The sequence below is a fragment of the Leptodactylus fuscus genome, chromosome 6 (assembly GCF_031893055.1).
Source record: "Leptodactylus fuscus isolate aLepFus1 chromosome 6, aLepFus1.hap2, whole genome shotgun sequence".
NCBI lineage: Eukaryota > Metazoa > Chordata > Amphibia > Anura > Leptodactylidae > Leptodactylus > Leptodactylus fuscus.
In genome coordinates, this window is record NC_134270.1 from 105,980,616 (window position 1) to 105,993,625 (window position 13,010).

At 42.6% G+C, this 13,010-nt stretch overlaps 1 protein-coding gene across 4 annotated transcripts in view; it reads left to right on the forward strand.

Moving 5' to 3' along the window:
* The first annotated feature begins 2,943 nt into the window (after positions 1-2,943).
* Positions 2,944-13,010, forward strand: part of KCNQ2 (potassium voltage-gated channel subfamily Q member 2) — a 92,398-nt gene continuing 82,331 nt past the window's right edge. For all 4 annotated transcript variants that reach the window (XR_012716890.1, XM_075276974.1, XM_075276972.1 and 1 more), the window contains exon 1: positions 2,944-3,633. Coding sequence is in view for 3 of the 4 variants with exons in the window: in XM_075276974.1 (XP_075133075.1) it covers positions 3,332-3,633 (302 nt within the window). In the remaining variant the exon portion in view is untranslated. The remainder of the gene's footprint in view (positions 3,634-13,010) is intronic.

The following is a 13,010-nucleotide window of genomic DNA, read 5'->3' on the forward strand; positions in this document are numbered from 1 at the left end:
TTTGTGGCGATTTTACATTGAAACACAGTTATGAATATAGCCTATCACCTAGCCTATCAGCCTTTATTATGTCATGGTGCTGAATGGACAGCGACATATAAGCTTGGCTGCTTTTATACAGTGGGTTCCTGGATTGTAGCTTTCCAGTTTTCATAAAAAAATCAGTGATAAATTATTATTTCTATATAAATTCAGTGAAAACAAATATCTAGTATTGGTGGATGTGATGGGATTAGAGAGGTTCCCTCCCTTCATGTGCGGAAAGGACAATCCGTTTTCGTGATGACACAATGACACCTGGAGACAGAACAAGTCACGCTGATAGCTGGCATACAGGACAATGACACACTGAACAATAATACATGACAATGTAGCAATAAAACTTGTATTGATATAACAATTACACACTGACAGTTGGTGTGACATAACATTGGCACACTGACAATAGGGGGTGACAAAATTATGACACATTGACCAGTGGGGAGACATAACAATTACACACTAACAATAGGGGTCACAGAATTATGACACGGTGACACTATGGGTGACATAACAATGACACACTGACCAATGAAGAGACATAACAATGATGCAGTGACAGTTGTTTATAGGGATACCATGCTGGAGACTAGAAATGAAAGGGAAAACATGCTCTGGACTACAATTTAAAAGGATACCATGCTGGGGACTAGGAAAGAGAGGGAAACTATGCTCTGGACCACAAATTAAAGGGATACTATAAACGGAAACTAGAAATGAGAGGGGAACCAGGCTGAGGATCACAATTTAAAAGGGATACCATGTTTGGGACCAGGATTGAGAAGAGGATCCATGCTGGTCACTAGCAATGAGAGTAAAGCCATGCTGGAGAACAAGATTTAGAAAGATACCATACTGGGGAACAAGAATGATGGAGCCACCTTGAATTAGGAAATGTGCAATTCACCAAGAAAGTATGACATTGTTGGGCCTTCAATAGTTATGTGTGTAGGATGGTGGGAGTTGTGTACAGTACCATGTCTTATTAGTCCCAGTCTAGTCCTGGTTCTATGTAACGTATTGATCCGATACCTAGTTAAGTGTAATATTCTGAGGTCTAAAATACATGATTTTTGGCTCTTTCACCATTATTTGGTGGGACTGCACATGCTGACTCCATTAGACATTTTAACCTGCATTCTGGTTACTTTATTCTTTGAGAGGATCAACCCTATTGATGTGCAAATTTGTGGGGTCGGCTTAAATATTTAGGAGGCAATTGGGTTAAAGAGACAATGGTAGATGGTTATTGCACTGGTCAATGACACACTGACGCTTCAGGTGAAAAGAACCACTGACAATTGGAGGCTGCTAGTGAAAAGGACCATGGCGGTGGAGATAATAAAGGGATATCTTGTATGATTATAGGTGAGTTCACACGATGACTTTTGGCTCATAATCTGGCATGTCTACGCCGCGGGAGCTTTGGCGGGCCGTATATGCTCCCATTAATTTCAATGGGAGCCGGGATCGTATACGTGGCACTATTTTGCGGCCGCAAATTCACGACCACAAAATAGCACCGCGTATACGATCCCGGCTCCCATTGAAATCAATGGGAGCGTATACGGCCCGCAAAAGCTCCCGCGGCGTAGACGTGCCAGATTATGAGCCAAAAGACATCGTGTGATTTCACCCTTACTATTCTCCTTTGATGTATCGCTGCTTATTTACTTATCATATGTGAATTATTTCTGTCAAACGATGATAAGGAAATATTTTGTGAGATCATTTGTAGAACTGCATCTTCATATATCACTGTACATTCTGATAATTCCAGGAACTGGCTGACAACCTACACAGTTGCCATATTGGCTCCTTTACAAGATGAATAATCCAGAGTAGCACAGTACAGATGACTAGAATCTAGACATAAGACTCATAGAGCATCATATTTGTCATGATTTCCAAATGACCTAATGTATATAGAGGTTAGTACATTCAGTGACTGAAGTGATATTTTTCATTAGATTCTTTCTTCCTGGCCGAGTTGGGATACTTCTCCTTTTTATCCTATATCGTACAACTGGTTGGGGAGACTGATGTATAAAGTCCATGGAGACCCCTATATGAAGAATATTTAGGTACCTTCTTACAATGCCTGGAAATAGTAATTGTAGGTTACATCAAAATAATGGCACCATACTGTCCTGATGTAAAAGCATACAGTACTTATATAATGTTGCCACGCAGTGCTCACGTTACCAGTCCTTATATATATTGACTTCTGAACTGTCAGCACCTGCAGCTACTGTTGTTTTCTGAAACCCTATTTTGTAGGAATCATCCGGCACAGCAATGAGAAAACAGACTATCAGATAAGCAGGCAAAACATCTGAATTTACATTGGTAAATGTCTGAAGACGGAGCCTCTGTGCTCTGAATACTTGCAAATGTCATTTTTCTGGTTAGCCAATAAAGGTATCATACCTACAATACTTTTGCCTTTTTGACATAAAAGTATAAAACATTGCATATTAAAATAGGTACAAAGGGTTAACCAGGGAGGTGAGTGACTGTCTGTCTAGGAGGAGCCAAGGCTTCAGAGAGGGATTGCAGAGCTTGAGTCTTCATCTCTGTGCATAGAACAGCTGCATTGATCATCTCTTTCCCCCATCCAGGAACATGAGCTACCTACCCAGGGAGACCCCCTTGGTCTGCTCCACATCCAGTATGGAGCACTGGTGAGACCCCCAGGTCCCATTCAATGACCATGCTGCAGAAATCCTGCAATGGGGGGTCTACTCCATCTCCGACAAGGAGAAGAAACTGAAGGTGGGCTTTGTCGGGCTGGACCCAGGGGTCATAGAGGATGACAGCTAGCAGCTATAAGGGATGACATATAGTTTACAGCTAGATTCTGAATCAGCAATTCCAGTTTCCAGCCATAGGGGATGATTGAAATCCTGCAACTAGAGAGGTTCTGCAGCACCAGCAGCTCTGGAGCACTAGCAGTGTGTGTCTTGCAGTGGGGGTGGGGTGTACATTACTGGGCAGCCCCTCCCTCTGTAATACATTCTCATGTCCTGGCTGTTGTGTGCAGTCTTAATACTGGAGTAGGTACAAAGGGTTAAACAGGGAGGTGAGCGGCTGACTGTCTAGGAGGAGCCAGGGCTTCAGAGAACGGATTGCAGAGATTCAGTCTTCATCACTGTGCATTGAGCAGCTGCATTGATCATCCCCTCACCCCCCATACAGGGACATGAGCCCACCACCTAGAGAGACCCCCTTGGTCTGCCCCACATGCAGCATAGAGCACCGGTGAGACCCCCCCAGGTCCCATTCATTGAAAATGGTACAGAAATCCCGCAATGGGGGGGTCTACCCTGGCCCCACCGGAGAGAAGAAGCTTAAGGTGGGCTTTGTAGGGCTGGACCCAGGGGCCCCGGAATGCAGCAGGGACGGTGCTCTACTCATTGATGGCTCCGACCTCAACACCAAGAGAAGCAGCATCCTCAGCAGCAAGAGTCGCTCCACGGTGCCCAGGACTGGGAAGCCCCCGAAACGCAATGCCTTTTACCGCAAACTGCAGAATTTCCTGTACAATGTGCTTGAGAGACCTCGGGGCTGGACCTTCATATACCATGCCTATGTGTGAGTAGACAGTGATGGGGCATTTAGCGGTGAAGTACAGTACACCAGGGGGTGCATCTTGGGCAAAACTGGGACCCTTGAATCATTTGGCTGCATGACTCTAGTGGGGAGCACTCAGCAAAACACCGTACATGGGGTACAGCCAACTGGTACTGGGCATAGTCAGCGCTGGAACATATCCATCAGTGGGTGGCAGACTACAGTACATCATAGGTGGTGCTCTCAGCAATGGGTATTCAATAAATAATAAGGGGCATTTAGAAATGGGGTACATCCAGCAGTGGAATGGTGATGAGGCTTAAGCATCAGATAAAGGGTAGGTTCTTTGGATAAGTTTAACTGATAAAGCAACTTGGGGTCACCAGAATATACTGAAGTATCACAGGTTTATCACAGTATCTGTAGCTTTAAAGCTGTAAGAAAAGAAAATGTAATGTGAACAAAACTGAGTTTTACACAACAGTGGAGTATAACGCCAATGGCAATACATAAATAGCACAACAGTGTATATATATATATATATATATATATATATATATATATATATATATATATATATATATGGGTCCTCAGACATAGGATTGGTCAGTCCATAGCATTGGACTATTACTGGACTAGGACAATACCATCTTTATAGATTTATAGTTGAACACACTGTACATCTCTGCAATGAAAGGATAAGGATCGCTGTACAAATATCACGGTTATATCATAATTCATATGCTTTCGGGGCTTTGGAAAATCTTACTCTGACATAGAAAAAAATGGCTACCACATTTTGTGTACAGTGTGGAAGTCATGTGGCCTATTATGTTCCTAGAAAGAGTTGGGCATATGGAGTTCAGCAATGAGCATTGTGAAACGTTTCTTATTGTTGGCATTAATGACCCCCAAAGTTACATTTTCCTTCACTGTGAAGCAGGAGGGGTGCTGTTCAGAAATATAGAAAACCTGCAATTCATGCATGTTAGCTATAGATCATTGATAACTGGGGTCAGTGGATGACCAGATCCGGATGTTTATAGGCTCCTGAAGATATCTACTGGGCCCTCATCTTCAAAGAAATATAGGAATTTGTCCAGAACATCTGATTCTACAGAAGACTTATGTATCAAGATGTTGTGCTGGTTCATGGAGGATAGCAAGTACAGTAGCCATTTGTGTTAGTGGATGCCTATTTGGGGCACAGAACACATAACATGTTTGAGGAAGGGGGCATTTTCTCCACTTTCCTTGCTACAGACAGTTTCCTTGGTAAACTACACTTTTACATTAATGTCAACTTGTTGTCACCCTAGTGCAAAACAAGATGAATAAGCTCTATATAGGGGTGTCTGGAATTTTATTTAATTGCTTATGGTTTAGAACTTCAGTTTGAGGACTCTGTCCAAGTTGAGGTTTTATAGGAGTCTTGGTGTCCATCAGACATCTGTCTTTCTACAGGTATATGAATGACCAATTATATTCTCAGTTAACCCCCTCTATCTCTATTTCTTGTAGAATATGATTCCATACGAATAGTTTTATACCTTTCGTAATAATTTCTGCCATGCGGTACATTGCCTTAATCATCTGTATGCCTCTTGAGAACCACACCCCAATTATGTCTTCCTCAAGTTAGATAACACAATTCTTCGGCCATCATTACAGTGTATAGTACAAGATCCAGTATGAGCTTCTCTTCTCCGTTATCCCTCTACCTACAATGTATGAAGACGGCCTCATGATGTTTCTACTTTCATAATGGCTCAAACAATGGTTAAGTCTCGATCAGTGGTAGATTCTTGCTGTGACTCGGGCTTGAATCTATGTTTTCATTAGATTCCTGAGCAATAGAAGGAGAGTAGGAGGCAATATTTGTCTGCGATTTTGGTCCATCCCACAATTTGTAGACACAAAAGGGGGAAACCTTCCATTGAAAAGATGTACAACGTCACAGCTGGATCTCTTCTGTGTCATGAGGAGGACAGAGCTGAAGACATCTTCTAGTGTAGACAATACATATAGCTGCTGTTCTCAAGGGAAGTCATGTGGAGCTTTAGCCATCTCTTTATCCTTTTGCCAGTACATGATAGAGCATTCCTTGGCGTATTACAGTATTTCTCTTGGAATGGCCACAAGATTGATCTTCCAGGGAGATCTCCCTACATTAGTTGATTGTCAGCTTCATGAAGTGGGTTTTCATAGAGCAGAACAGTACATTAGACCCTAATCCACAAATAATAATCAATAGAGTTCATTGCAGAACATCAGCTAGTGTGAAACCACTCAGGAAGGTGTGATTTCCTGCCTGTCTCATCGAACTGAGCTTGGGATTATTATGTAAAGACTGAAAAGAACAGTTGATGTGAAAGATACTGTTATTTTTATGATTAATGTTTGATTTATTGCTATTATTTAACCGAGGGCCTACAAAATGCAAAAATAGTCAATGGGACCAAAAAATAAGTGCCAATGACAATAATTTGTAAGCCATGGTACTGCAACAAAGATTTGCCGCCTATGGAAATCTGATGCAAACTGTAAATATAATGGATAGGCTTAAACTGTTTGCTTTGGTCTTTTGTTATATATCTTCTGTAGTATTCAGGAAGCCCCTTGTCTACTGCATGGTAGTGGATTGTCTCAACTTACTGTGGAACACTTTTATAGTTTCTTTACTGCAAAAAATACCACAAAGTACTTGCTATAGGCTAGGTACCAAGAAGGTCACAGTGGTAACAGAGGTCACATGTCCAGACACTGCTCAGCTTATTGGTTGTCACTTTCATGAAGAGGGTAATTTCTGCAGTAAAAAGCAAGCTACATAGTACCTGAACCAAGTCAAGTTGCAATGAACCAAACTGACTTGATCTGGTACTATGCAGTGGAAAAGTGACTTTAGTAAGGGCCAAGCAAGGTGGGACCCTCACTGATTGCTAAACCAAATGGAATCCCCCCAATCTGGTCCTTAGTAGAGATGAGCGAACACTGTTCAGATCAGCCGTTCCGAACAGCACGCTCCCATAGAAATGAATGGAAGCACCTGGCACGTACACTTTGCCGGCGGCCGGTCGCCGTGCCAGGTGCTTCCATTAATTTCTATGGGAGCGTGCTGTTCGGAACGGCTGATCTGAACAGTGTTCACTCATCTCTAGTCCTTAGATCTCAAAGGTCTATATGCTGCTTATATGGGACAAGTCAAAATATATATTTGGTCAAAGTGTACCTCCTGCTGAAATTCAGATGGTCTCAATTTTGGCATGAACTAAACTCTTATCAGGTAAATAAAACTATAGAACCAACATATAAGCTGTTCAAAGATTAATACTGAGCCAAAGATACATATACCAATACAGTTCCTCCTGTTGATACTATATAATGTGAAAAAATTGGTGGCTCAGTTTAGGTTGGTCCTATGTCCCTTCTTAAGTACTGACTATTTGCACACAAGATAGAGAGGAACCTAAGAAGTCCATTCTGCCAATGGGTGAAAAAAATAAGGTAGCAGTTACATCTAGAACCTGTTGTCTAAGGGGGCGCTAAAGACCCTCTGACATGGAAAAATACACAAGTATTAGAAATAGCACAGTGTAGGTGAAGGATGGGGTCAGAGATTTTTCTCCTTTTGCCTAAGGACATTAGTGATAAGTTATAACTCTGAGGGCCAGATAAGTTAGAGATGGGAGTTTATAGAAGTGGACATTTTTCTAAGCTGATCAAGAAATGGCAGAGTGCCCACTCAGTCAAGAATAAAGCAGCGCTTCGATGGAGAAAACATCTGTGCGCCTACTATGAAACACAAGAAAGGTTTTTTAATTACATGAAGCAGCAGGACATTGAAGCGTTGAGATACGGATCAGAAAATGTATCTGCATAAATACATTTATATATAGTAGCAATATATACAGTACATACAGTATTAGTATTCAGCTGCCTTTCCTAGGGCTTTGTTCTATGTGCCTCTGTTATTACAGTCCTGGGTGTTTATAGATAGGCTCAGCCTCTTAGACTGAATGGTGAGCAGCTATCAGGTCTTCATCTTCTGCTTTGGACCATCCTTATGCGTAGTTGTAACTAAAGAAAACCTTGGCACACTATCTATTCTGCCCATTCTTTTCAATGGCCATTGTGTTACAAATAATGGAACAAATTAGCCATGCGAAGAAACATGGCAGCTGTAATCCAGTGGCAGCATATGGCAGCAACATTTTGCCCTCAGTTTACCCAAATGTTATACTTTGTGCTCTTCTGTTGGAACCATGAGGGAAATCATGGAGATCTGTAGACCACTAGGACTGACGGAACTGCATGTTAAAAAGACTAACAAGGGCCTCTGGGTTCTTTATAATATATCATGGCCTAGTGAATATTACTGACCTGGCTTAGTGTTGGCTTTAGATTCATGGAAATTTTATGTTGCAGTTTGGGTACAGCCTGCAGAATGTTCTTCTTCCATGTGTTTATGTGATAGGTCAATTTTATATACAGTATTATTAAAGCATAATATCATTATGTCTTCCAGTGTATATACAATATCAGCTCTGCTTCATCATCATGTATGTCAGCATTGATAAAGTGTTACTATAGCATTATTTCATCATATTGGTCAGTGTATTCAGTATTACTAAACCATCAACCAGTGGTGAACCTAGCCTCTCTGCTGCCTGAGGTGGCCGATCAAAAGACGCCCCCCCCCCCGAAATGAATATTGAAGGGGGAGAGGGAGTCGTCTTTTGATCGTCCAACGCAAGCAGAACAGAGGCAGCTATGGCGGCCGCCATAGTTTGACCCCCGGCAAATACTATTATCCATTTCCCAACATCCGTCGTACTAGTACGGAGGATGTCAGGAAGTGGTTAATAGGAGCAGTGCAATTCAGTGCACTGTCGTCTTTCTAGTGGTATATAATACCACCCATCTCTGAGGACATGAAAGGTTCGCTCTAGGCTGAGGCTCCACATTGCGGAAACGCATCTTTTTCTGTTGCAGATATTGGTGCGTTTTTTTTTTGGGGGGGGGGGGGGGGGGGGTTTGAGACAAACCCAGGAGTGTTTACAATAGAAATGGGAAATATATAGGAATTTCTTATACCTCTACCTCCTGCTCAATCCACTCCTGACTTTGGCTCAGAAAACCTCAGCAAAATCTGCAACAAAAAAAAGTTGCTTTTTTTAGGCAGAACCCTACATTGCAGAAACACAGTGTTATTGTCTACTGCAGAAAAAAAAAGTGTTTTACAGAACCAGCAAACTGAATGAAATGTAATAAAAAAAAAATGTGTAAGATGCTGCAAATTGTAAGATGTGTGCGCTTAAAGGGATTCTACCATTAAAGGGGTATTCCCACGTCGCATACTCACCAGTCTTCACTGCTGTAAAATCTTCTTTCTTCCTGGTTTCTTGCATCATTTGGTGGGCGGGGTTTCACATGCAACCTGCCAAATTAGCATGTAGCTCTGCCCACCCATATTGGACTATGAAGTACAGGCAGCAGCAACTCCATTCTGTGTTGCATACAGAGACTGCCTGTCTTTGCCATAATGAACACAATTGAATTAGCTAGCCTGATGACTGGGAGAACAGAAGACGAGTTCAGAAATGAAAGCAGCTCCTCTCCCCTATCTGAGAGCAGGAAGCTAGGTCACATGGTGTAGACACAGGAATAACTAGAAACACAGGCTCGCTCCCGTGCACTTAGCCCTCCCTCCTCCCTCCCCCCTGACAGCAGGCAGCGACATCACTTGACTTTTGAGCAGATAAGTCAAGGGCTGTGTCAACAATGAATTGAATAAAGTAAGATAGTGGACAAACAAAGTTTTGCTGAAGCAATGTATTTAGGAAAAGTCTTACATCCACATTAACAAGCAGTATAGATAGGATCCTTGTGATGGGACAACCCCTTTAAAACTTTTTTTTTGTGTGGATAAGACGTCGGAATAGCCTTTAGAAAGGCTATTTGTCCCTTACCTTTAGACGTGGTCTCCGCCGCGTCGTTCCTCAGAAATATCGGTTTTTACCGGTATGCAAATGAGTTCTCTGGCAGCGATGGGGGAGGGCCCCAGTTCTCAAACAGCGATGAGGGTGTCCCCACCGCTGCTTCTTCCGGCACAGGCTCGTAACTTCTAGCAGAACAGAGCAGACTGCACAGGCGCATAGGTCATGGGAAAATGGCCGCTTGCACAGTATTGTTAGTGGCCATTTTCCCGTGGCCTGTGCGCCTGCGCAGTCTGCTCTGCTAGGTTACGAGCCTACACCAGAAAAAGACTTTGAACATGACGCGGGGGACGAAGAAGTAGGCGGCGCTTGGAGACCCTTCTCTGGTAGTGGTGGGGACGCCCTCATTGCTGTTTGAGTGCTGGGGCCCGCCCTCATCGTTACGGGGGAACTCATTTACATACTAGTAAAAATTTCTATTTCTAAGGAACGGCGCGGCGGAGATCACATCTAAAGGTAAGAGACGAATAGCCTTTCTAAAGGCTATTCTGACGTCTTATCAACAAAAAAAAATGTTTTAATGGTAGAATCCCTTTAAACTATGGTGGGGTAATTCTAGCTGCGCAATCACCAGCATTTCCACATATAATTAATAGGGAGGAAAGTGCAGGAAAATGCATCAAAAGCTCAAAAAAAATACTGTGAAAAAAAACAACAACTGTGATTCACCGCTATTTATTTCCACAGTGTTTTTTTTAATCCTTATCATCTGTATATCACTATAAGGATAAAGCCTCACCTAGCGGCCACAGCCAAAAAAAAGTCCTGCAGGAAAAACTGCAGCGACATCGCATCATAGTTTTTTCCGCAGCACTTATCACAGAAAGTCAGTAGGTTTCCTCCATTATACCTATTTGGAAACTAATGGCGTTTCTGTAGGTATAAGTGACATGAAGCAATTTCCAAAACAAGTATACTGTATATACTCACACATACCACACACATATATACTATATATACCTACAGTCATACATATAACATATATACCTACACAGTCATACATATAACATGTATACTCACACATATACATTATTATAGCATACTGTATATACCTACACAGTCATCCATATACCATATATACGCACACATACGACATGCATCATACCATATATACCTACTCAGTCATACGTATACCATATATACCTACTCAGTCATACGTATACCATATATACCTACACATATACATTATTACAGAATATATACTCACCCATAACAAACATACAGTACTCACACAGTATACAAGACAGTGTATACAAATGTACACATATATACATATTAAATATTATATTCACTCACTGACAATCACATTTGTCTGGAGTGAAGCTGTCCCATCGCTGCAGACTTCTTCCTGTGCCCACACGTTGCGATCTTGGGATGAGACACTGCTGTGAGGGGGAGGAGGAGGGGAAGTCCGGGCTGCACCAACAGGATCTTATACACTGGTAGGTGTAACTGCTGCTTTACAGTGTCCAGAGGGTTAAGCAGCTGCACACCTCCCCCCCCCCCTTCCTAACAGCGGTCCCGGCTGTCTTGACACAGCTGCCCCAAGCCATCTCTCTCCTCCCCTGCCGAAAACACTAAGCCAGCCCGGGACAAGTCACATGCATCTTGTTTTGTTTTGTTTGTTTTTTTTAAGTGGCCTGTCCTGGACTGGCTTAGGTTACTCAAAATGCCGCCCCCCCCCCTCCCCTGGAATAAAGCCGCCTGAGGCTATTGCCTCACATCGCCTCATTACAGGTGCAGAGCTGCCATCATCTCATCATCATGTCTTTCAGCATATATACAGTGTTACTACAGCATCATCTCATCACCATGTCTGTAAGTATATATACAGTATTACCACCGCATCATCTCATAATCATATCTGTCAGTGTAAATACAGTACTACCACTCCAACATCTTATTATCATGTCTGTCAGTGTATATGCAGTATTACCACTGCATCATCTTATCCACATGTCTGTCAATGTATATATAGTTTTACCACAGTGTTTATACAGTATTATGTCAGTATCATCTCATCATCATGTCTGTGTAAGAAAATTTTATATACTTATATCCTATTAATATTATAAATGTGAAAGTTTGTGAGTTTGGATGTTTGTGGGTTTGTGTGTTCGGATGTTTGTTAGTCAATCACGCAAAACCCGCTTGACCGATTTGGCTGAAATTTTCCACAAACATAGTTAATACACCCCATTGCGCAATAGGCTACTTTTCGTCACAATAGCGCACATACGTTTTTCCCAGGACCCCCACAAACCCCAAACTCACATCACTATCTCTGCAATCTCACACACTTTGGACCCCGACTTGGCTGAAATTTTCCACAAACATAGTCCCTACACTCGATTGCGCAATAGGCTACTTTTCGTCACAATAGCGCACATACGTTTTTCCCAGGACCCTTTGGATGTTCGGATCTTTGGCGGTCAATCACGCAAAAACCGCTCCACCGATTTGGCTGAAATTTTCCACAAACATAGTCCCTACACTCAATTGCGCAATAGGCTACTTTTCGTCACAATAGCACACATACATTTTTCCCAGGACCCTCACAAAACCCAAACTCACATCACTATCTCTGCAATCTCACACACTTTGGACCATAGCAAGCCACAAAATCCATATTACCCTCTACAGCAGAGGTCAGCAACCCCTGGCACACATGCCAAGAGTGGCACTCCTGCCATATTTCACTGGCATGCCAGCAGCACAGGACCTGCAAGAGTTAAATAAAGTCTCTGCTAGAGCTGAGGCATAAGGACACTCCCCTTTGCGAGATGTGCAGGAAACCCAGGGGGTGGAGCTTAGTCGCTCAAGTCTCTGCCTGCTATAGTGATAGCTCCTGCCGAAGCTGCTAGCAAACTGAAAGTAAGAAACACACAGCTCCCTTCCTTTACTTCCTATTCTCATTAATGTCAGGCATGGGGTTATTAGTTTAGTGTTAGTAACTCCATGTGCCTCACATTAATAGGAATAAACCCCATCATGTCCCTCATATTAACCCCTGTATGCCCCATATAAAGGTTACTAATATGTGAGACATATGGAGGTACTAATAAAAGACCTCAGTAATGAAGATACTTAATTATTACCTCCAAGTCTCTCACATATCAGTAACTAGAGATGAGCGAGTACTGTGGGGATCAGCCGATCCGAACAGCACGCTCCATAGAAATGAGTGGATGCACCTGTACTTCCGCTTGGACGTAGCCAGCGCGCTTAACCCCCCGCGTGCTGGCTACGTCCATTCATTTCTATGCGAGCGTGCTGTTCGGATCGGCTGATCCCAACAGTACTCGCTCATCTCTGTCAGTAACTCTTACACTGGGGTTAATGTGAGGGACATGATGGGGTTAATTGCTATTAATAAGAGGCGCATGGAGTTACTAAACTGTC